Source organism: Coffea arabica, chromosome 3e (assembly GCF_036785885.1).
Source record: "Coffea arabica cultivar ET-39 chromosome 3e, Coffea Arabica ET-39 HiFi, whole genome shotgun sequence".
Lineage (NCBI taxonomy): Eukaryota > Viridiplantae > Streptophyta > Magnoliopsida > Gentianales > Rubiaceae > Coffea > Coffea arabica.
Window position 1 is genome coordinate 17,761,990 of NC_092315.1, and position 26,655 is coordinate 17,788,644.

The window sequence follows — 26,655 nt, forward strand, 5'->3', positions numbered from 1 at the left end:
AAACTGATGAATGAATGATAAAAGACTGATTGGGAACACGTTTGAGCTGTTACAGATTCTCGTTGTTCTGTTTTATTGGTACGAATGAACTTCATTTTATTGGTACAACTGAGAGGAAAATTAGGTAAACTTCGTTGTCAAAACTTAATACAGAAATGGTTCCCTCCAGTTTTGCATTTACGCATATCGACTGTGACGTGACCCGAGTCCTGCTGTCCTGGTACTGATACTTTTCAAAGCGTGAAAGAGTACCTAAAAGGAGATCAGAAACAATTAGAAGTTGAATTCCAAATGTTTTGCATCATGGATCATTCATTTGACTAATTAATTTTCACCTAAAAAAAAATATTATTATTATTATTATTTTGAAAAAATCGTTCAAAACATCCCTTACATTTTACAAAATGACTTTTTGAGTCCCTTACTTTTAAAAGTATATTTTACGTCCCTTACAAATTCACATTGGTTAAATTTGGTCCCTATTTAGGTTTCCGACTAGTTTTTAATACGAATCTACTATGTGCCTTGCTTGTAATCATTTTTGAAGGCCAAAATTGTCAAATCAAAGTTTACATAATCTGATCCATAGTCCCTCATATTTCACAAAATGAATTATTCCGTCCCTCACATTTCACAAAATAAATTTTTTTCATCCCTCATATTTTAAAAATAATTTTTTCATCCCTCATTGATCATGTGTACGAATAACTTTTTTTAAATTTAATATATATCTATTTGATTTCACCTGAATAATATGAATAGCATGTAATATATCTCTATTTTATTTCACCTGAATGTACTGTTCAAGTGAAATTAAAATAGATATATACAGGGGTTTAAAAAAAATTGTTAGTTTTTTTATTCATGTTCATTCCTTTTACTCAAAAATTGAAAACAAAAAAGATATTTAATTATAAACATTATCAAGCATTTATATTGAATTAAATTTGGACAGAAAAAATAAATAAAGGAAAAGTATGACAAAATGAAGTAAGTGATTGACACTTTTAAATTTTAAGATAATCATAAGGTAAGAAATTCAACTATTGGTCTTAAAGGGAGCGAGTAAAAATTTCAGATTTAAATTGTAATTTGTTAGTATGACTATAAAATTCGAATTAACATTGATTAATTAATTAGATGGTCTTATTATACAACTTAATAAATGAATTATTACCAAAATAGAAAAGGTTGCAAATATTAAATAAATTTATATGGTGAAATCAAATATAAATATATATGGGTTTAAAAAAATTATTAGATTTAAACTCATGTATATATCTATTGAATAGCATATGCACAGCTACAATTAGTCTGTTTAAGTGAAATAAAATAGAGATATATTACATACTATTCATATTGTTTAGGTGAAATCAAATAGATATATACATGAACTTAAAAAAAAAAAACTACTTGTGCACATGATAAATGAGAGATGAAAAAATTCATTTTGTGAAATGTGAGGGATGAAAAATTTATTTTGTGAATGTGAGGGATGAAACAATTTATTTTGTGAAATGTAGGGGATTATAGATGGATTATGTAAATTTTGATTTGACAATTGTACCTCTAAAAAATAATCACATGCAAGGCACGTGATGAATTCTGACCAAAAATTAGTCGGAAACCTAGGTAGGGACCAAATTTGACCAATATGAATTTGTAAGGAACGTAAAATTACACTTTTAAAAGTGAAAGACGAAAAAAATCATTATACAAAATGTGAGGGACGTTTTGAACGATTTTTCCTTTTTTTTTTTTTTTTGTAAGTGGAAGGTCTTGAATTCATGACCTCCTACTTATAATCCCTTCCATCTTATCATCCAACCCAACTCAATTCTCCCCTCAACTTCATTAACCTAGAACTTACCATCAAAGCAAGAATTATTTTCAGCCAAATTTTCATTGATATTTTATTGAGCCAAAGTAAGACCATGTTTGATAATCAAATTCAACACTTAAATTTAATTAATTCAAATCTTAATATGGTCAAACACGTTTGATAACAAAAAATTGAACATCTGAATTAAATAAATGACACTGAATTTCGTAGGAAAAACTTGCTCTAAAAAATAAGTGGTAAGGTATTCACTTATCATTGAATGTAATATACACTCAAATGTATTTGATTTAATATTTAATAATTTAATATATTCAAACTTTAGATTTCAAATTTCAAATTTCAGTTTTTAAATTTCAATTTTATCAAACACACCTTAAGTGTACATCTATAAAATGTTATTGAAATGGATTCTTATGATTTACCCAAAAAGAAAGAAAAAGAAAAGGAATTTCGTGAATTATGTTAATCTGAAAAGCCAGTGTAAACTTTAAAGGTTTTCTTACCAAGTCAAGAAAGATCTCTTGTACGACCTCTTAAGGGCCATTTGTTCAGGAGTATTTGCTTGTACAAGTGAACTTCCTAGTCATTCTACTGTTTGATAGTGTATCAGAGATGATCAATAATCTTCCCAATTGGTACACGACTAAAATCGACTTCGACAGAAGATGGATAATAAACATCAATTCTGAGTTTTTTTTTTTAATAAATAGCATCATCTGAATATACCACACATTTGGTTACAACTTACACTCTGCTAAATCGTATATGAATAGTTGATGTGTGAGTGTACACAATATACAATGTTCCGTCCACTTCGTTTGGATTTTTTTTTTTTTTTTTGAAAAACAAGTTTTTCATATACAATGTCACAGTAGTACACAATAAAAAATACCATATCCATACAATATATCAAAAACAACTCCAAATATACAAAAAAATAAAAAATAAAATATACACCATATTTTTTTTTCCATTTATCACCACCACCCACCACCACTATTCCTACCCACCACCGCCATCATCCCCTCCCTTCTCCTCCCTCTCTTTCTTCCTCCTCCTCCTCTTCTCCTCCCATCTTTTACCTCCCATTCTCTTTTCCCCTTTGCCTGCCCATTCATGTCATGCCCCATCCCTCCCCTTCCCGCCTAAATCTGGCCTCGACCAGAGGTTATGATCTAGCCACAACCAGATCGCAAAATGTCGAAATGTCATGACCAGAGGCCTCGATCTGGTCTTAGCCGAATCTGGGGGGTGGATAGGGAGGGGTGAGGTGTGACGGGGAAAGGGAAGGGAGGAGGGGAAGAAAGAAATGGAAGAGAAAATGGGAGGAGGAAAGAGATAGAGGAGGAGGGGAGAAGGAGGAGAAGGAAGGGGGTGGTGGCGGTGGCAGGTGGTGGTGGTAATTTTTAAAAAATATCACAAAAATTTTTAAATTTTAAAAATACTCCAAAATATATCCCAAAAATAACTCCAAAAACATCACAAAAAATTCTATAGTAAAAAGTTTTTCATATACATTGTTACAGTAAAATATTTTAAAAACACTGCCAAAAATAGCTAATCCAAATGAAATTGTAGTCTTACAAGCTAGACTTTGTTCTCCATTAGTTTGAGATCGAATCCACCAGATAAATCAATGTGAAATGTCATCAATTCATCATTATTAAAAATGACAAAAAGCTTAATTTTCCCTTTCTTAGGATTTTTATTGAGAGTTTTCTATGCACTATAATTTTCTAGTAAGAGTTTTTTTCAAGGGGTGGCAAGTAGAAGAGGGGGACTAGACTCCTCTCCGTTGCATTAAAGAGAAATTTTTTCCATTACACTTTAACAAGACTAAAATGCCTGGAGAGCCCCTAAACTATCACCGTTGGTTCCACTTTTGGCTTCTGATCTACTTTTTTATCTCCGACTAACTCTTGAATAATTAAAAGTGTATAATTTAAAAACTTCTTGCCATTTTAGACATAAGTCCAGTCAGAATCGAAGAGCATTTTTGTTCAACTTTGATTAAAAGTATTGCAAACTTAATCAAAAGTATCGAGAATAGGAGTAGAAATCTTGAGAAGAGAAAACCCTTCATTCTCCTTAAACTCTTCACGAGATTTTTTTCACAAAATTCCCAAATTCGTTGATTTCATACTTAAGTGGCCAAAGATTCATCAGATTTTTCATGTCTCTTTCAGGTATGTAATCAATGAATTTGGGAATTTTGTGGAGAAATTTGATGCAAAGTTTAAGGAAAATGAAGGGTTTTCTTTTCTAAATACTTGTACTCCTACTATTGATGCTTTTGATTAAGTCTCGATACTTGATTAAGGTTGGACAAAGATGCCCTTTAGTTCCGATTGGACTTATGTCTAAAATGGTTAGAAATTCTTAAACTATGCACTTTTAATTGTTTAGGGGTCAATCAGAGACAAAAAATAGATCAAGGGATAAAAGTGAAAAACAGTGATATTTTAGAGGCTCCCCAGGTTTTTTACCCCTCCAATAAAATTAATTTAAAATGTATTTTCAAAAATCAATACTGTTCATAATATATTTCATTACTCGCATTAATTGTACATAAAATTTTTATAAAATTGACCATGTTTTGCCTTTGGATTAATCATTGCAAATTTTGTCACAATAATGACCCATTTTTCACCGTTCAAATATTTTGTGTAAACTAAATGTCAAAATATTCTCAAAAAATGTTATTTTTTAGTTTGTTAATCTAGATATCAAAAGGAAAGTAATGATATAATGATAGGTGTCGAGTCTGTGCAATAATAAATACCTACTCAAATAAAGTATAAATTTTGTATACAGTCGTAAATAGGGTCGTATCTACAGGGACTGGGGAAATTCGTTTCTCCTCAAGTTCAAAATATGGGGGGATTTTTATAAAAGTACGAATAACTAAACAAATCAAATAAAAAGGCCTAACTTATAATTTACTAAAAATAAAACAATAATAAATAAACTCTAGCTAAAAAATAACTTCGGAGATGGTTCACTCAATTGATTATGGATGCAATAATAATTTCATTCACTCACTGATAAACAAGTTATAATTGCCAAACAAGCAATGACAATCAACTTCTCCTTACTGTATCTGTGATCAAGGTACGATTGTTAATCACTTCCCTAAGCAAGAAACAACTTTAGGTACGACTGTAGAGCTCAATTTTTCAATTGCCTTAAGAATTAGAGAAGCCCTGTTCTAACCAAATAACATGCTGCGAGGGTTATTTTAAGTTATCCCATACGTTTCCTGACACAAATCCAATTATACCAGTCACCACTAATTTAAAACAATTAAATAATTACGGATTTAACTGCTCTAACTGGTTTTAGGTTATTAGATTAATTAAATATCGGACGCCCTTGATATTCAAACAAAATAATAACCATAAGAAATTAAATCAAAGAATATACGAATACCAGTAAATAAAAAAAATAAAAACAATCAATAAAATCTCACAATTTTAGATGAATCAAATTCTCCGTTGTTCCTTGACTAGAAAAAAAAATTTTAGCTCATCGTTGAGAAAAATCTCAACATGAAAGCGACAAACTCCTCGAGACATGCAGCTAAGAGAGATCACAAAAGAATAACCAATTGATCAGTTTGTCTCCTAACCGAGACTAATCATCATGTTACCCATTGTTTTCGCCTTAAGACGTACCAATCAAACGGGACTCGGCCGACTTCCCTTATTTTTTTTGTTTCCTACTTGATATCTACTACTTAATAATAAAACATTTTCCTAAATAGAAACAAAAGAAACTACAAGAGATAATGTCTCATATTTCCTAATCCAATACTACTACTAATAAAGATAATTAAAATATTCCCAAATCTTCAACCATAAGCTGTCCATGATTGACTCGAACTAGGAAATTTTGGTGCAATAAATTTTCGAGTCTTCTGGACTTGAATGTAGGTCTTGAACGTGCCACTATCAAATTAATTGGAAAATTGCTACTTTTAATCACATTTTTCTCCTTTTCCTACAATTAGCACCATTAACCAAATATAAAGAGAATCCATCAATTAAAATAATATTTGGTTAGAATAAAAGGAAAAATAATCATAAATTGAATGACAATTTCACACCCTATCACATAATCACATGATATTATAACATTATCTAAATTTAAACATAAATAAGAGTAAATGACAAAAATGGTCACTAAACTATTTAAATGGCATGAATTGGACATGATTTTATTTTAGTCAAAAAAGTTGCTCAACTCGTTAAAACAAGACTTTTAGATCACTTTTCGCTAAATTAACCAGAACTGCAAGTTTTTAGGGGCAAAAATGTCCAAATAATGCCATCTCACTCTTTTCTCAATCTCCATCATAGCACCACCCTCTACTACCTTCTTGTCACTTTCTCTTCTCTTCCCTCTTCACCACTCGCCGCCAATTTCTTTCCTCTCTTCCCCTGTTCCTCCTTTCTATCCTCTTTCTTCCTAACCACCATCCATTTCTCTTCCACTTCCCTTCCCCCTCCCTCCCTCCCTTCCCATTCCCTCATTTTCCCTCAATAGCCCTTCAAAAAAGAAAAGAAGAAAGAAAGCAATACTTCATCATTTTACTTTTTCCCTACATCAAGATCATCACTGTCATTGTCATCGTCTTCTTCTTTGTCTTCTTGTTTGATACGAGGTTGTGATGATACTTCTCTTCCTCTCTGAGTTATAAATCGGGCATCGAGTTTACGTGTCTTGTAACTTGGCTGGGCAAACCCCTAATGGCATTATTTGAAATGGGCTATCCATGTTCAAATGCACTAGGACTTGCAGCCATGGCATCATTTCTCCCTCTTTGCTTGACTTTGTGATAGATTTGAGCCTTTCTTTTTTCTGTTTTGCTCGTATAGTTTTAGCTTGATAGAATGAAGCAGCTAAGAGATGGGTTTTTGCTATTTCTCTCTGCTTAGCCTATGATTTCTTCATTACCTAGTTCGAGGGTTCCACCGAGTTGATATCTTGAAATTTAATTTGGTTGCAAGGGAAGGAGGGAAGAGGAGGAGGAGTAGGGGAGAGGAGGGGACAATAGGGAAGGAGAGAGAGTGGGTCGTGTAACAATTACAGTGGGTGGGTAGTTGGGTGGTGGAGGAGGAAGAGGAAGAATATGGTATTGTTTGTGATTTCTTTTTGTTAATTGCATATACCTCCTATGAAGTTTGGCCAAAATACGGATAAACCCCTAAAGTTTTTTTAAAAGAAAAATTGTGTCAATCAGAAAAGGACATTTTTACCCTTGAAAACCAATAATAGTAGGTCAAGTTTGCTTTTTTCTGGTTGGTTTACCGGCTAAATTGGTCAAAATGATCCTAAAGGCTCATTTTAAAGAGTTGAGTGACTTTTTTGGCCAAAAAAAAAATTGGTGGCCAACTCATGCCATTGTGAATAGTTTAATAACCATTTTGACCATTTACTTTATAAATAATTGAGAGAGCAATTGAGAGAAATCCAATACAAAAGATCCTAACCTAGGAAGGAAAGGGAGAAAAAGTCCAAGTGTAATGCCATTGGGAGCGATGGGTTTATATAAATTCTACTATAAGTTAGGTAAAATTTTAAATAAATCACCTAAAAAATTCACCAACCAAACACGCTCACTCATCACTATATTTTAGACAAACACCAATATCTTTTGCGTAGAATAATGATATTAAGTTATAGTAAAATTTTAAACAAGTATTCAAAAAACACACCATCAAAGAAGACTCTCAATTGACTCTATACTCATCCGTAGGCCTGCCAATGGGTCGGATTTGGATCGGAATTAAAAATTCCCGACTCGGACCCATCTTAATATACTAGATCCGGACCCAACTCGTATACCCAACCAATCTTGTACTTAAGATTTCAGAATCGGGTTCAACGGGTCCCGAGTCGAATTCAGGTCTACTCAGAAATAAAAAACCCAACATGTATCATTCATTTTCTTTTATCCATGTTAGCTAAAAGACCTAGCATGATCTCAAAATATTTAGCAAAAAGCACTTATATGTAACTTGTGATGAATATATTTCTGATCAACCAAGTTTGTCTCTTCCAAATCCTAATTTCTTAGATATTTCATTTGGGATACAGATAATTTAGTTAATTTGGTAAAAGAATAAATTTGTTAATTTAGTAAAAGAATGTATCTAGAAATTTTTATATTTTATAATTATTAATTATTAATGTATTATTCGGATCCATATCAAAATCATATATTCCATATCCGACCCACTTTTTTGATAGAGTAAACAGGTACGGATCCGGGTGCAGGTACTAGAATTATTTTTCAACCCATACCTGAAAAAAATTATAGAATTTGAGTTGGGTTCGGATCCAAACCCAACCCGTTGACAGCCCTACTCATCCGAACGAATAATGATGGGTAACTTACTGGCTAGATACATGAATCATGATTCATGACCCATAAAATGACTAGCATTGAAACTGAAATTTTGCCACACGAATGATAGGGATGTTATGAAGCACTTGGACACTTACATTGGGCAAACCATCCTAATACCACTAAAGCTTTTTAAAATTCTTATTTTGTTCACTTGAGACCCTTTTTTAATTTTTAATTTTTTATTTTTGTCCCAATTCGAATTTGATTACTTCTCAAGCTTAGGTGCCTCATATTTCCCATTTGTCTAATTTTTGCCTTTTATCTCACTAACTAAAAGGTAGCACATTCAATTTGGTATCTACTCAAAGGCATTTTCCTGGGTCATTTAGCATTTAATTTTTTTTCTTTGTTTTTGCACAAGAGTTATGATGAGTTTTAGGATTGACATGTATGGGGAATGATAGCAGAAGGAATGATGTTTGTCTCGAACATGGTGTGTCTATCACAATTTAATTAAAATCCTTAAAATGTGCACTTGGTTTTTTAGTTTCAAAATTGGCATATTCTTCTTCCAATTACATAATACATTGGTCTTTTTTTGTCGACACGATAGTTGTTTTATTCTACGCCTATTCCTACTCTATATTAAGAAAGAGGAGGTGGGTCTATATGGGCCAAGGAAAAACCAGAAAGGGATGTCAGGCCAAGAAATCTATGAGAGGTTGGATGAAGCTTAGCAGAGCAAGAGTGGAAAAGTGTTTGAGAGAGAAACCAGAAATGAGAAGAGAAAAAGAAGAAGAGGGAAGAGCGAGTAACAAGGAAGAGAGAGAAAATGAATCTTGTTATTACTCATGCCAATTCGGTTACAAGAAAATGAAATTATTTATACAATTCCGTTATTCCTCTAACTAACTGGACATAAAGCTACCAGATTAAGTCCAACTACGTCGTTTTGCTTATTTTGCTCCTTATGATCAAAATGCATAGCAGTCCTTATAAAACGACATTTTATACTTTTTTTGGTGCCTGACATTCCCTTCCTGCTAAAGTCAAGCTTGTTCGCAAGCTTGAAAACCTGGAAACTGTTTATCAATGAAGCTTTTGCCTTCCCAAGATGACTCTGATTCTGATAAATTATTCCATTTTACCAGATATTGAATGACTGGTTGAGAATTACGCATAATAGCTCTCCTCTTCAGTACCTTCTCAGGGTATCTTATGCACTGATCAGAGGCATCAAGCTCAGGAAGAGTAGGCTCAATGTCCTAAGCAATGCCAATCTTCTTCTTTAATAAGGAGACATAGAATACTAGATGAATTCTGGCTCTTTCTAGGAGTTGTAACTTGTAAGCTGCTGCTCCAACTTTCTCTATGACCTGGAAGGGTCCATAGTACTTAGCAGATAATTTTAAGTTCCTTCTGATAGCCACTGTCTGCTATCTATAAGGCTGTAGTTTCAAGAATACCCAATCTCCTACTTGGAAGGTCCTTTCTGTCTAGTGTTGATCAGCAAAATGCTTCATTCGATTCTAAGCTTTGGCGAGGTTATCCTAGATATTTGATGGAACTTGAAGTCTCTCTTGCACTATGTCAGATGCTGCAGGAATTCTACTATCATGAAAGGGTCCTAATGGGAGATACACTGGCTTATAGCCATATAAAGCCTCAAAAGGTGTGAGTTGCAAACTTGTGTGAAAATTTGTATTGTACCATAGTTCAACTGTAGACAACCAATCACTCCAGTGTGAGAGATGTTCATTGCACATACACCTGAGATAATTTCTAGGCATTGATTTACCCTCTCACTCTGGCCATTTGTTTGAGGGTGGCAGGATGAGCTACAGTGCAAACCAATACCCATGGTATGAAAAAGCTCTTGCCAGAATTTACTGATGAATATCTTGTCTCTATCAGAAGTGATAGACTCAGGCAAACCATGCAATTTATACACATGGTCAAGGAATAGTTGAGCTACCTATTGTGCAGAATAAGAGTAGGTCAGCTTCATGAAGTGGCTGAACTTAGTGAAACGATCCACTACTACCAAGATAGTGTCATACCCATTAGAGAGAGGAAGCTGCTCAATAAAATCTATAGTCAGATGTGTCCAAGCCTGTTGAGGAATTGGAAGTGGTTGTAGCAGTCCAGGATAGGGAACAAATTGTTTATAGTCTATAAAGTCTATAGTCATGTTTATTTCTCTGGCAGGTGTCACAAGCCTAAACAAATTGTATAACATCCTGTTTGATACTAGGCCAGTAAAATAGAGACTGCACTCTCGTTGACCAGAATTGCTTCCTACAGTTGAATCATGTAAAGCTTTGATTAAACTGCGCCTAATTCCATTAGCTGTTCCCACATACATTTTCCCTTTGAATTTGAGCAAACCTTTCTCCAGTTGGTATTCTAAACAAGCATTGGAATCTAACAATAGTTGAGGCATGATGTTTTGGACCACACTATCACTATCATAACTCTCTGTTAGCTCCTTCGTCCAAGCTGGCTGTACTACTGAAAGGACACAAAGGTGGCTCATTGCTTCTTGCTTATCACAGATCCCTTCCAATCTCCTCCTAGACAAGGCATGAGCCACCCTATTGTCAAACCCCTTTTTGTACTAGATCTCATAGTCTAGGCCCAATAATTTGGTAAGCCATTTATGCTGTATCGGCTGAGTAAGCCTCTGTTCCAGTAAATATTTGAGAGCCTGATGGTCAATTTTGATAATGAAGTGGTGGCCAACTAAGTAGTGCTTCCATTTGGTCATTGCTAATACTAAAGCTGTCAGTTCCTTCTCATAGACAAACATTCCCACTTTTTTTTTTGGGGGAGGGGATAAAGCTTTGCTAAGAAAAGCTATGGAGTGTCCTTGCTGCATCAAGACTGCTCTAATGCCAATTCTACATGCATCAGTCTCTATCATAAAAGGAAACTCAAAATTTGGCACTCTGAGGACTGGTGCAGTTATCATGGCCCTTTTGAGGTCTTCAAAGTCTATTTGAGCATTGTGACTCCACACAAAACCCTCTTTCTTTAGTAACTGAGTTAATGGTTTGCAAATAGCCATATATCCTTTAATAAACCTTTTGTAATATCCAGTTAACCTCAAGAATCCTCTCAGCTCCTTAACTGTGCTTGGAGTAGGCCAGGACTGAATACATTCTACCTTAGTTCTATCCATACTCACTCCATCCTCAGATATTATATGTCCCAGATACTTCACTGAAGTTTGATCAAAAGAACACTTAGATCTTTTGCAGTAAAACTGGTTGTTAGCTAAGACTCCCAACACAATCTGTAAGTGCTGTGCATGTGATTCCAAGTTAGGACTGTAAACCAAAATGTCATTAAAAAACACCAATACAAACTTCCTCATGTATGGTTGAAATATTCTGTTCATCAGGGATTGAAAGGTAGCTGGTGCATTAGCTAGTCCAAAGGGCATTACTAAGAATTCAAAGTGGTCATCATGCGTTTGGAAAGTAGTTTTATGTGTGTCAACTGTCTTGACTCTCAATTGATGATAACTAGCCCCAAGGTCCAGTTTAGACATATTTTTTCCCATGCAATTCATTTAACAATTCATCAATGTTTGGGATAAGAAATCTGTCTTTGACAGTGAGCTCATTTAGTTTCCTATAATCCACACATAGCCTCCAAGAGTTGTCCTTATTTTTAACCAATAACACAAGAGAGGCAAAGGGACTACAACTGTGTTTAACAATTCCATTTGTAAGCATTTCAGCAACCTGTTTCTCAATTTCAGACTTATGTGCATGGAGGTACCTGTAAGGTTTGAGTTTGAATGGCTTCGCTCCTGGTTTAAGGATAATTTGGTGATCTAACTCCCTTTCAGGGTGTAATGCCTTAGGAGTTGCAAACACCTGAGGATATTGTTGTAGAACTAATGCTACCTATTTTGGAATATCCTTCTCCTGATTGTTCTGAGATTCTACTTGTAGTGAGGCACAGCTCCTTTGCTTCTCTTGTATAAAAGCCCTGAGATCCTTACCCCTCACCAATTCCATTATAGGCTGATTAATGAAGCCTTGGAGATGTAATAAATCACCCCTACTACTAAGGGCAATATTGAGTGCATGGAAATTAAAAGTGATAGGGCTGAACTGGCACATCCAGTCAACCCCTAAGATGATGTCCCATCTTCCCAATTCCATTATCTTCAAGTCAAACTGAAACTGATAATTTTGTATCAGCCACTTGACATTTGGACAAATTACTCCACTGGTTATGTCAGTTGCATCAGCCGGGGTTACCGTAAAAGGAATGACTGCTTGATGAGGAAGTTGAAGAGACTTAACCAGTCCATAGTATATGAAGCTATATGAACTTCCTGTATCTACAACAATCTTGATAGGTACTCCTCCCAGGTTGCCTAATAGCATAATAGATTACCTCTTTATTGCTATTGCTAGAGCATTCAGTGATACCTCAACCATTTCCCCTACCGTGCCTGTAAGCTCATCTTGCTTTCTTTTTACATCCTCAAAGTCAATTTCCTCCCATTCATCCAAATCTAAACAGTTCAATCCTCTAGATTTGCATTAATGGCCTACCCCAAACTTCTCCCTATATCTGTTGCACAGGTTGTGTTTATGCCTATATTGCATTGCCTCAGTTGAAATCCTATTATATTCCATGGATTTAGTTTCAACCTTCTTGAAATTTGGGTCAATAGCAGGAAGTTTGTAGGAATTTGGATAGCTCTGACCATTTGTGTGGTTCCTGTACATCCCATACTTGGGTTCTATTGCTATTTTCCTGAAGGCTTATGTTGTTTAGATGGAACTTCAAGCGACCACTCCTGCAATTCTGCAACTTCAAAAGCTTTGGATAGAGTTTGTGGTTTGAACATCTTGACCATTGGCTTAATTTCTTCCTTTAAGCCACTGATGAAACTGGACATAAAATACCTCTCACCCAGTTTGTGGTTTCTGATCAACATAAGGGTCTTTAATTCTTCAAATTTCTTCTCATACTCTTCTATGGTTCCCTTTTGGTGTAATTTATTAAATTCCTCTACCACATTACATGACCACTTTCCAGCAAACCTTTCACACAATAATTCACAAAATTCAGACCAAGGCGTCCTAGGTCTTTCTAGCTTCACCCCTTGGAACCAATTGCCAGCCTTTCCTTCCAAAAATATTTCTACCACATCTATCCTCTGATTCTCAGGTATTTGGTAATTGAAGAAGTATTTATGACATTTTCTTAGCCACTCCCAAGGGTTACCCGAAGAAGACATAGGCATCTCCGGTCTTGGCAGGTTGGGAACAAAGTTCTTACCTCTAGCATCAGGCTATATTCCATGCATTTCTGCAGAAGACATGAGCTTCAAATGCACTGGGGGAGTAGGTAGACTTGGTTCTGACGTTCCTGCTTCAACCTCTAACATGCCTTTTTTTTTCATCATTACCTTTAGTAAAGCATTGAACTTCTGCTCCGTCTTGTTGAATTTCTGATCTAGGTTCCCTACCATAGCCTCTAATCTCAAATTGTTCTGCTCCAGTTCTTCATGGAATTTCTGATGCAAATTGTTTTGACAAGAGGCCTGAACTGCGGTCATGGTCTCCATTACTTCTTGGAGTCTACTTTCCTGTTTCTTGAGTTGATCCTCCAACAATCGAAATCTGGTGTTTTCAGCCATGAGTGGTGTCCTTAGTAGCCAAGGATCGACTGCTTTGATTCCAATTGTCAGGCCAAGAAATATATGAGAGGTTGGATGAAACTTAGTAGAGCAAAAGTGGAGAAGTGTTAGAGAGAAACTAGAAATGAGCACAGAAAAAGACGAAGATGGAAGAGAGAGAAAATGAATCTTGTTATTACTCATGCCAATTCGGTTACAAGAAAATGGAATTATTTATACAATTCTGTTATTCCTCTAACTAACTGGACATAAAGCACTAACTACCAAATTAAGTCCAACTATGTCGTTTTGTTTATTTTGCTCCTTATGATCAAAATGCATAGCAGTCCTTATAAAATGATATTTTATACTTCTTTTGATGCCTGACAGGGGACTGAACCACATTCTGACAAAATAGATGCCTTTGAACCCATTGGTGAAACTTTCAGAAAATCTTCAAGATTAATGCAAATCAAGAGATTTAATTCCTTAAACTGCACCTAAGGACAGCCTTGATCACATGATCAAAGGAAGCGTGACCAATATTAAGCGTGGACTTAATATATTTTCAGTCAATCGAAGCATTTTTTTAATGTAAGTGGGAAGTCTTGAATTCGAAATCTCTCACTTACACTCCCTTTCCTATACCACCAAATTTATCCCCCTCTCCCTCGATACACCTATGAAGCAAGACCAGCATACACATGGAAATGATTGTGATAGAGTTTTGATTGTTAGTAATTTTATTGTTAATTTTTCCCTTTTGTCCTTGCCAAATATTGTTTTAATTATTAATATTTACTTATATTTGGTATTTGGACTCAATTTCAAGGAGTGGAGCAGAAAAATACAAAAAAGGAGGGACTCTCTGGGGAAAATGGAGACTTCTAAAAACTTCACAACCTGACCCACATGATGCTGAGAAGAAACGGACTTCCATTTTCCTTTTGCTGACTAGAAGTCCTCCTACCAATATTTGTGAGATCTAATTAGTTTTCATGCGTTCCTTAATTTGTTAATATTTGCACGTTGTCTACTTGAATTTCCATGGATTATTTTGTTAATTGGATGTCAAGGGTCCGATGGTCAATGTGACTTATTAATCTCCTGCCAAGTTAGTCGACCAAATCCGTAATTGTTTAATCAATTAATATTAGTGGCAACCAGCATTTTTACACACTAGGAGGACGTGCAATCTGATTTTAATAACCCTCGTAGCGTGTTATTGGTTAGGGTTAGGTTTTTCTAATTTTTTATGCAATTGGTAAATTAATTCCTATGGTCGTACCTAGGAGTATTCTCTGGTTAGGGGTAATCAATGGTCGTATCTTGGTTATCAATAAATTAAGGAAAACTTGGTCGTCAGAACCCGTCGGCGACTATAACTAACCTATTAATAAATTAAGTGAATCTCCCTTGCATCGATGATCGGATGAGTGGACTGTGTTTGAGTAGTTGTATCCTTGGCTAGAATTTATCTATTCTTGAGTTAATTTCTGTCTACATTCGTGCTAGTTAATTATTCATTCTTAGTGTAATTGCTTAATTATTTTTAGTTTTACTCCGATAAAATCTCCCATCGTCAATTGAAACTTCAAATAGACAAATATCTCCAGTCCCTGAGGAGATGACCCTGCTTGCCACTGTCTACTTGTTAGTATCGTTGTCAGCTAATTAATTCTGGTATATCAGATTAATCAAACTCTTCGGGAACAGGGTGAATCAAGTAACCCATTGCACACATAGAGTCCCTGCTCCAGTACCTAGAGTTGATTATTGACTGCTTTAGTAGTATTTAGGTTTTTATCATTATTATTGCACAAGTTCGACACCTGTTAGATTGTGACCAAATCACATACACAAACTCCAAATTTTTTTGAGGAAAAAGAATTAACAGAAAACACAACATTAGTCTTGATAAAACACAGCTGCAATTATTTTTTTAAATAAAAAAAAATTTGTTTTCTAGCAGGGGAGGGGTAGTTGGGAGGGGAAAGGGAGATTTCAACCTTAGCCACTAAACCAATACCTCATCGGCACAGTTGCAATTAATATTGATAAAACATTAAAGGAAAATGAAGATTACGATATTATCAGAAAATTCCACAACATTAACCAATTTGGCAAAATCACAACTGTCCTCTGAACGAGAAACCACCCCAGCCATCTTATTCATCTCTAATAATTCCTTCACAGCATCTAAAATGTGCAATCTGGACGCATCGTTGCACCTAACAAAGATTCTTTAAAAAAAAAAAGTTTCGTCACACTTTTCACTTGGCTCCTATAATATCCCGATTAGAAATTATTACAAGATTGTTGAGTCTGGTAGTTAGTTACGGAATATTTCCACGTCAGCAATTGTACAGTTAGGGAGAATCTCAGTAGTAACCGCCATTTTTTTTTTTTTGTATAAATAAGATAATTAGAGAAGTGCAGAGTGTGTGTTGATTTGATGTAACTAATTCTCACTCTCTCAATAAAATTATCTCTCTTCTCTCCCAATTTCTTCTTCTTCTTTTCCTTTTCTCTTTCTTCAACCCTCCACCGGGTCATTACAAGGTGGTATCAAAGCTATCTTTCGTCGGCCTGATCTGAGGTAGTTAGTTCCACTATGGCGGAAGGAACCAGATTGAAATCTCTAGAGGAACAGCTTAAAAGGCAGGAAATTAGAACCCAGCGAGTAATGGACAGCTGGGCGGCGACAGAGAAGCAAATGAGGGATTTGATGGCCGTCCATCGGCAACATTTGGAAGAGAAAATTGAATTGTCCAACAATGAATTGAAGAACTTAATTGCAGCTCTATCCAATCAATTCGGAGCTGCGATGAGGACTGTTCATGGTGATAGAGGAATTTTGCAGACCCCCACAGGGCATTCTGACGGGCAAAATCACTGGGGACGTATAGAATAAGATTCCGGAGGAAATAGGCAGTTCTTGCAATTGGCCATTCCAAGGATGGAATTTCCAGTCTTTGATGGAGAAAACCCATGGGAATGGATCCGAAAAAGACAAAAATATTTTCATACATTCCATATTCCTGACTCTCAAAAGATGGATATGCCATAGTTTATTAAGGCTTCAGTAGCCTTTCAGCATCCTGAGTTGATCAAGAAGATTAAGCCCTTTAGGGTGAAATTAGCTAATGGAGATAATTTATTGTGTAAATTCTCACATGATTTCTACGTACTGGATACGGAGCCTTATGATGTGATCATTGGTGTTGACTGGATGAAAGCATATAGCTCTCTTACTTTTGATTTCAAGAAGTTACAATTAGTCTTTGACAAGGAACAGGAGTTGGTTAACCTGCAAGGAGATTCAAAGACTGCTGGTGTGAAAATGCATTAGGGAAACAGAGCAACCAGGATCCATAACAGGCATAGGATTCATATCAAGAGAAAGAACTTCATTCCAGGACACGAAATCATAAACAAGTATAAGAAGTTATTACTAACTAATTTATACCACTAATCTGAGGTGAACTCAAGTTTCAGGCAATGCTCGAAATTTCAGACACACAAGGAGACTGATTTTAGTATGAACAAAAATTGGAATTATGGGGATCCTTTTTTCTCGGAGAAGAGGAATAGATTTGTAAATTAAGCGTTGATTGAAAGTTTCTACAGGCCAATATTAAGCAAGGACTAAATACTCTTATAGTATAATGTATAGTATGGAAGCATAAGATCCAAGCATAGTATGGAAGCATAAAGATGTTCAAGCCGAATTGACCTAATTCACTACCTTTCAAAACATACAATTCTTGTAAAGAAAGACTAGGAATATGTTTGAATCATCCATTTATTTTTTCAAATAAAAAGCCACAGATGTCTTCTTTATCAGTTCATCGAACTAGCAACTTCATCTTGGTGATTCAGACCAGTAAGCAGCTGCAAATCAAGATTTCAAGCATTAGTACAAGAAGACATCCTTTTCCATGCTAGTGGGCACAACACTTATATAACTTTTCTCTTGTTTCCGCTTTTTTTTTTGTGTGTCTAAAATGGATTCTGAACGATAGAAACCAGTTAGCTTACAAGACTTCGTCCATAATAAAAGAATTTATCTAAATTAGAAAAAAAAATGAACTTCAACTTGTGGGCTGTATTAAATTCTCGAGTATACCTGTGGCAATCAAACTTCAAGATTTTCTTGGTGTACCCTCAGACCAAGTAAAACATCCTTAATGAGATGTAATTTTCTGACAACTTCATTCATATGCATCCTGTCATTTGGTAATCTTGCAGAGCACTTCAGTCCAATTTTCAGTAGGGAAATAATGCACTCCATCTCTTTTCCACCACTGCTATTTTTCCCTCCAGGAGTTATTTTTCTGTTTTCATCTCCTTCAAGAAAAAGCAACGGGTTCATGGTCTCAGAAACTTGTTCATATAAAGCCCCATTAACATAATTATGTAGATCCAGGTCACCCACGAATATATCATCAGTTGGTCTCCTCCCTGTAAGCATCTCTAGCAAAAGAATGCCGTAGCTGTAGACATCCCCCTGAGTTGATACCGCAAGACCCATTCCATACTCTGAGATTTTGTTTCTAGACATATTATTATTGGGTAGTAAAAGAAAAACTATATAAAAGAAATAAGTGATTAAAATAAATCAAATGTTAGATTGGGGCATAATGGACCTTCTGTTAGAACAAAATGACTTTAATTAAAATTTTTACTATGTATCGGTGATTAGAGATTTCATGTAAATCTGAAAAAAAAAATTAAAAAGAATTAAATGTCCCAAAAGTTCTACATTTCTGTGCACAATTAAGTAACATCTTGACCATAAAAAGGTTGTAAATTATAATTACCTGGAGCTGCGTAACCTGTTGTTCCTTTTATGGCAATAGTACTGCTGGTTCCTTGCTCCGAAGAAGTGTTGACGGGTTTCGGGAGAAGCCTTGCCAATCCAAAATCACCCACATGAGCAACAAGATCATTGTCAAGAAGAATGTTACTTGGTTTTAGATCACAGTGAACAATCTCAGCTTCGCAGTGGTCGTGAAGATATTGCAATGCTGAAGCCACATCAATTGCAATATTTAGCTTCTGAAGAAGATTAAGACTTCTTGAGCTTGTTGCCTGATCAGTTGTCTCTGAAGGATGCAGCCACAGGTCCAGATTTCCATTTTCCATCAACTCATAGATTGGAGCTTTGAATTCATCACCCTTGGAATCAATACTGGAGCAATAACTCACGATAGAAACGAGGTTTCTATGGCGAATATTTCTCAATGCTTTGCACTCCGCCTTAAAACTTTTCGAAGCTCCGTTCTTTTGAAGATCAAGAACTTTAACTGCTACAAGCTTATTGCCATATTTTCCTAGCCTTCCTTTGTAGACAGCTCCGAAATTTCCTGAACCAATTAAGTTGTCTGGAGAAAATCCTGAAGTTGCACGAACAAGCATGGTAAGAAAGCCGTAAGAGCTCATTGTTTCTTGTGGGCATGCTAGAGAATCCGGCCACCATTCTTCTTTCTCTTTTTCGATATACCAAGAAATATAACAACAATGCACCGAGAACCAGAAGCGCTGCTGGTAAAACAATGGACAACAATATGATAACCTTAAGCTTTCCTCTGGTTTTCCCTTTAATCACTGGGCAAGGTGGGAACTCCAATTCTGGAATGCCTCCACAGAGTTTGTTGTTGCCAGTCAATGATATTTGACTTTCATTCCTGAAAACTCCTGTGTTTGGTATCTCACCCTCAATGTCGTTGTAGGAAAGATTTAAGTAGCTCAAAAACTGAAGCTTCTGAAGTTCTTTTGGTATTGGTCCAGTCAAGTTATTACTTGAAAGGTCTAATTGCTCGATGCTCTTCCAAGAAGCCAAATTTGGTGGAATTGTTCCTTGGAAAAAATTGGATTGCATAAAAAGATTCTGCAGATCTGAACAGTCAGCAAGTGATATGGGCATACCTCCAGCTAGTTGGTTGTGGGAAACATTGAAATCCACCAAATGTATAAGCTTTCCAACTTCAGGAGGCAGAGAACCACTAAACGAATTTTCACCTATTTTCATGTAAATCAGTGATGAGTGCGTCTGCAGAAAATGTGGTGATATAATTCCATTGAAGTTGTTTTGAGATATATCCAGATATTGCAAATTTTGACAGTTCATAAGAACATTGTCAAATATATTGCCCCCTTAAAACTGGTTGGTTGATAAGTCCAGATTGTATAGAGTGGTGGCGTTACATAGGGTAGATACTATGTGTCCTGAAAATTGATTATCGTCAAAACGCAGAAGTTGCAAATTTTGTAATTTGCCAAAATCTCTTGGAATGACCCCCTAAAAGATAGTTTTCTTCAAGGCCAAGTCGAATTAGGTTGACAAAATTTCCAAATCCTTCTGGAATCGTTCCTGACAGTTGGTTATCTCCCAAGTACAATGTAGTCAGTTGATTTGAGAGATTGGCCATGATTTTAGGTACATTACCTCCAAATGTATTGACACTCAAGGAAAGCATTCTTAGATTACTGCAGTTGGTCAGTGATGCAATAAAATCTAAGTCCCCAGTTGAATTACCGCCGAAGAGGTTTATTTCAAGATTTAATCTTTGAAGATTTGTCAGATCTCCTAAATTAGCTGGAACTTGGCCTGCAACTTTATTATGGGAAAGATCAAGTATCTCAAGCCCAGAAGCATTGGTGATTGAAGTGGGAAAGTTTCCAGAGAAATTGTTTTCCGCAGCAGCTAATAGTTTCAGATTTGGTAGGGTGAGACCCATGTTAATTGGGAGATTGCCATGAAAGTAATTGCTGGTTACTGAAATGGAAGTAATGGCTGAACTATTAAAGATGGAGGCAGGGATTATACCAGAGAGTTTATTTGCTGCAAGAAATAATCGCACCAACCTTTTCAAGAGCCCCATCTCTAGAGGCAAACTTCCCTCCAGATTGTTGAAGTAAAGTTGAGTGCGTTCAATGATGATGATAAGTTCCCAATGGAAGAGGGAATCTCTCCCGTCAAATTGTTTTTGGTGAAATATATTCCTTTAAGCTTCTTCAAATTGCTTAGCTGATCAATTGGAATCTTCCCTTCTAGCTTGTTACTGGTTAGGTCAATAACTATCATCTCTGTGCAGTAGCTCAGGTTTGCTGGGATTTTTCCACCGACTGCATTACTTGACAAGTTCAAGACTCTTAGCCTGAGGAGGCGACCGAATTCTTGGGGAATCCCACCATGGAATTGATTCTCCCCAAGTTCCATGGACCTCATGAAGCTTAGATTTCCGACCTGAGGAGCTATGGTTCCAGACAACTGCTTATGCCTTAGAGTCAATGCAATGACCCTTTGGTGTCGAGTACCACAAGTGACTCCTTCCCACCGGCAATGGTGCTGTGAGTGGTTCCAGGAATTCAGCGCTCCAAACGGGTCATCATATATCTGATTCTTGAATTCAAGCAGAGCCAGACGATCGGTCTCATTTTGAAATTGTTTAGCAGCTGAAACATGGCTTACTGAAAAGTTCATGGCAACTGAGAGTAGGAGAAAAATGTTTGCTAATGTCGATGAGTGAAGTCCCCACATGGTCTTTGTTGGGATCGGCTACAAACTGATGATTGACTGGTAAAAGTTTCTGTGGATTGGGAACACGTTTGAGCCGTTAAAGATTCTTGTGTTCTGCTTTATGGTTGCCCAAACAACCATAAACTTCGTTGTCAAAGCTTAAACAAAGATATGGTCAGTGAGCTTCCGCCAGACTCAATAGAATTTCAGCATGTCGACCATGACCCAATTCCTGGTACTAGTACTTTTCAAACCCCGAAAATTACTTGTAAAGGAGATCAGAAACAATTAGATGTTGAATTCCTAATGTTTTGCATTATGGATCATTCATTTGACTAATTAATTTTCACCTCAGCTTTGTTAACCGAGAAGGTCTTATCAAAGCAAGAGTTATCTCCAGCCAATTTTTCATTGATATATATTATTGAGCCAAAGTAAGTGTACCTCTATAAAATGTCATCGAAGGGGAATCTTGTGATTTAAACAAAGGAAAAATTGGTCAAAAAGTCTCTCATACTTTGTTCATAAAATTGGACTTTTTTATACCTTAAAAAAAGGATCACGTGTGAGTTATGTGGTGTATTTAGATTAAAAGTGGTAAGAAATTTAGGTTGGAACCAAATCTGGCCTACTTAATTTTGTAAGGGACATAAAATCAATATTTTAAAAGTGAGAAATGGAAAAAATTCATTTAACAAAGTGTAAAGATCCTGAAGGACATTTCAATAATTTTCCCTTACAAAAAAAGAAAAAAGAAAAAAGAGAACGAATTTGGTGAGGTTTAATCGTGAGTCAAAAAAGATGACTCTGAAAGGGCGTAAACTCCCTAGTGATTCTGCTGTCTGATACCGCGTGATGGAGGATTAGAGATGGTCAATGATCTTCCCAGTTTGGCCCACAATGAGAATCAAATTTAACTGACGAGGACTCTCAACTCACACTATCCTCATCCCAACAAATAGCATTGGGCCAGTCGATGACTGGTTAAATGAATCACAACAAAATGACCGAGGTTGAAACTGAAAATTTTCCACACCAGTAATAGGGATGTTATGAACCACTTGGAGACTTGGGCTCTTTGCCAAGGGCCCAGTTAGCAGACTTATTAAATTGGGCAAACTATACTAACACCGGCTGAACCTTTTGAAAATATTTCTTATTTTGTTCACTTGATGTTTTTTTTTTTTTACCCCGGTTCGATTTGATCATTTAGCTTAGCTTAGATGCCTCATCTTTCCATTAGTCTAATTTCTACCTTTATGTTATTGATTAAAAGGTCCTAGATTTAATACGGTATCTACTCCAGAGACATTTTCATCTATTGTCTTCATCCGTTTAGCCATTTAGATCTAGAAATGAGACATATTGATGAGATATGGGCATTAAGTATCGGATTAATAGATGAAATTGAATAAAATGGACAAAATGTGATATTTACAATTAGGGTTTTTGTCAATGTTGTTAAACTTGGATTGGATAGAGATTGGCTAAACCACTGGATCAATAGTCAACTGGACGAATTGGTCGGACCATTCTCGACAATCTGCTGATATCAATATGATATCATAATTATTTTATATTTTTATAAGTTTTAAAATATATTGAAATTAAATTCTTGGTTATATTTGGCCAATCATGAAAATGTTTCAAAAATATTAGACTTGCAATCAAATATACACCTAATAATTATATATAAAAATGTAAATTTATGGTTAAAACATGTCCATTCTCTTAAATTACTTAAAAAACTAAATTAAAACAAATTAATGCAAGTTGGAATCATTGATGCTAAATTAATGAAATCATAGGGATAAAAACATCTTGATTTAGAGATCATTTAGAAAAGCGAGTGATTTTGATATTTACACTAAATGGATGACTTTTTTTTTATTCCTATTAATAAATGAAAGTGTTACAATTTAGGTAACTCAAATTATGTTTGGGGAAAAGAAGAAAATAAAGTTTGAGAATCGGATCAACCAGTTGAATCTAGTCACTGGTTTAACTGATTTTTGATGGTTTTGATTGATTTTTTACCAAAGCAGTTTTATACTACAAATCAGTTCAAAAAAGAAGGGCGGTTCACGGTCAGATTGATCGAACCGTCCAATCCAGTTTGGATCTTCATGGTCGGATCGATCGAACTGTCCAGTCCAATTTCGATCTAACAACATTGGTTTTTGTAACACATGGTTTAGGGCACTCGTTAATACATCTAACCTAATATATATATATATATATATAGATAAACACACACATATATACTAACAATTATTATCTTTCCTTTCATTTATATACTTTTTGCTATTTAATTTTGCCTATCTTCCCTTGTATTTATTTACTTTTCCTAATTAATCTTATATTTATAAAAATATAACACCTAAAATATATCTTAACAAGTGTCCTATGAGCACACGTTACTATTATTGTATAACCTATTTGAGACACCCCCAACAAAATAGGAATAAAAATAAAAAAGGTTAGTACATACCGACTGATTATGCAGGTGATGATGCATATGATTATCATTTAATTTCATACTAAATGAAATTTTTTTACAATGACCACCATGGCCATCCAAAACTTAATCGGGCAATGTATGGATATGCTAGCAAGGGAACATATGGGTTTATTGTGCAATTGATTCCTGCCCTCTACCCCTTTATGTCGTTCTCATTGTGACTAAGATTTCATGTGGTAGCAAAATCAACATTCAAAGAAAGGCATGCTTATGTAAATCAATCATAGGAGCAAGAGCATGCCCTATAATTAAGTACAGTACAATTTATTGTATAATGTATATTATGGAAACATAAGATTCAAGTATAACACAGGAGGATAAAGATGTTCAAGCAGAATTGAGCCAATTGACTGCCTTCCGAAACATTCAGTCCCTATAAAGAAAGAACATACCAACATATTTGAGTCGTCCATTTAATTTTTCAAATAAAAGAGCCAAAGGTGTCTTCTTTAGCTGCTCACACAGCTATCAACTTCAGCTCAGAGATTCAGACCAACAAAAGGCTGCAAATCCAGATACATCTTTTTCCATGCAAGTGAGCACAACACATCACTCCTTTTTTTTTTTTTTTGGCTAAAATAGATTCTGAATAGAAAAAATCGTTTGTCTAAAATAGAAAAACTGAACCTTAATTTGTGACTGTATTAAATTCTCATGCATACCTGTAGCAATTAAACTTCAAGATTTTCTTGATGTACCCTAACACCAAGAAAAACATCCTTGATGAGATGTAATTTGCTGACAACTTCATTCATGTGCATCAGATCATTTGGCAATCTTTGTGAGCATTTGAGGCCGAGTTTTAACAGGGAAATAGCACACTCCATCTCTCTTCCACCATTGATATTTTCCCTTTTAGGAGTCATTCTTCTGTTTCCATCTCTTGCTTTGCAAAGAATCAAGCGTTCCACGATCTCACAAACTTGTTCAGAGTTATGCAGATCTAGCTCATCCATAAACATATCATCAGTTGGCCTCCTCCTAGTGATCATCTCTAGCAGGAGAATCCCATAACTGTAGACATCCCTAAGAGTTGATGCCGTAAGACCCATTCCGTATTCTGAATTTTTGTTTTCAGATATATAATGTTACGTTGTAAAAGAAAAACTTTAAAAAAATAGGGAAAATTATCTAAGGGAGATAACTGGATCAATTGTTTAGATTGGGGTAGATTAAACATATCTACTAAGTACTAGTTCATAAATGAGACTTAATTGAAATTGTTAAAGATGAATCACTAAAAGCCTAATGTTTAGATTGGTGGTCAATTTTCCCAGCCTTCCTTTGTAGACAGCTCCGAAATTTCCTGAACCAATTAAGTTTTCTGGAGAAAATCCTGAAGTTGCACGAACAAGTTCATGGTAAGAAAGTCGTAAGAGCTCATCGATTCTTGTGGGCATGCTAGAGAATCTGGCCACCGGTCCTCTTTCTCTTTTTCGATATACCAAGATATATAACAACACTGTAACAAGAACCAAAAGCGTTGCTTGTTAGGACCGGTCCAGAAATAAACAAACTAAAGTTAGAATAAAATAGGCGGTATAACCGACCATATAATGGTTAGTCGGTAGACACCAGTCATATAATAATTAGGCGGTAAAATCGACCATATAAAAGGGTTGTGGCAACCCAATAAAGACAAATAACAAAATAAAATAAAAGACATAGAAGATTTACGTGATTCGGTCAAATTGACCTACGTCCACGGGCGAGAGAAAAGCAAATTTCTACTATGAAGAAAAAATACAAAAGCCGTAGGAAAGTGGTTCCTAGGCTAAAATGGTACTTGCAAAAGGTTTAGGAAATATTCCTAAAGTCAAAATAAGAGAGTCTAAAATATTTGACTATAAATGGATTAGATGATCCAAGAAACTAATAGCCCATATAATGCTTTCTTGATTGGTGCATCTAAACCTCTCAAAGGCCTCCTATATTTATAAGTGTATAAGGAGAGATTTTCCTTCCGCTTGGCCGATGTGGGATGAAGCAAAATGAAAAACTTATGCCACAAAGTCAAAGCTTGCGATTTTGACAAATCAACAAATCTCCACCTTAGCATAATTTTAGTTCCACCATCGACAACAATAAAATTGCTCCACCTTCTCCATATAAGCCCTAATGGGCGTAAATCACCAACAATGAATACCAATCAAGTCCAAGTACTGCTTGAACTTATAAATTGGAAGAGGCTTCGTAAACATGTCAGCTGGATTGTCCTTGGTATTGATTTTCTGAATAAGGACCTTTCCTTCAGCAATGATATTCTGAATGAAATGATACTTCACATCAACGTGTTTCGCCCTCTCATGATACATCTGATCTTTAGTCAAGTGTATGGCACTTTGACTATCACAGTGAACAATAGTAATACCTTGATGTAGACTAAACTCGCTAAATAAACTCTTCAACCACAAGACTTTTTTGATTGCCTCGGTCATAGCCATATATTCTACTTCTGTAGTAGACAAAACTACGACAGGTTGTAGAGTAGCTTTCCAACAACAGCGCAACCGCCAATACAAAATACATAGTCTGAAAATGATCTTCTCCTGTCAAGATCTCCAGCGTAGTCTGAATCTACAAAACTAACCAAAGTGTTATTATTTTTTTCAAACTCTAAACATGCATTTGAAGTACCTCGCAAGTATCTGAGAATCCACTTCACAGCCTGCCAATGTGCTTTACCAGGGCAAGACATATATCTGCTAACAACACTGACTACATGTGAGATATTTGGACGAGTACAAACCATTGCATACATAATACT

The 26,655-nt window shown here is 35.5% G+C and overlaps 1 protein-coding gene across 1 annotated transcript; it reads right to left on the reverse strand.

Moving 5' to 3' along the window:
* Positions 1 to 24,559: 24,559 nt before the first annotated feature.
* LOC140038423 (receptor kinase-like protein Xa21) lies at positions 24,560 to 24,940 on the reverse strand. Its single transcript, XM_072083777.1, has one exon. It carries the CDS (start codon positions 24,938 to 24,940, stop codon positions 24,560 to 24,562), a length of 381 nt encoding a protein of 126 aa, XP_071939878.1.
* Positions 24,941 to 26,655: the final 1,715 nt, after the last annotated feature.

Coding starts and splice junctions, on each gene's coding strand:
- LOC140038423 (XM_072083777.1), bottom strand. CDS start 24,940: ATGGGTCTTACGGCATCAACTCTTAGGGATGTCTACAGTTATGGGATT.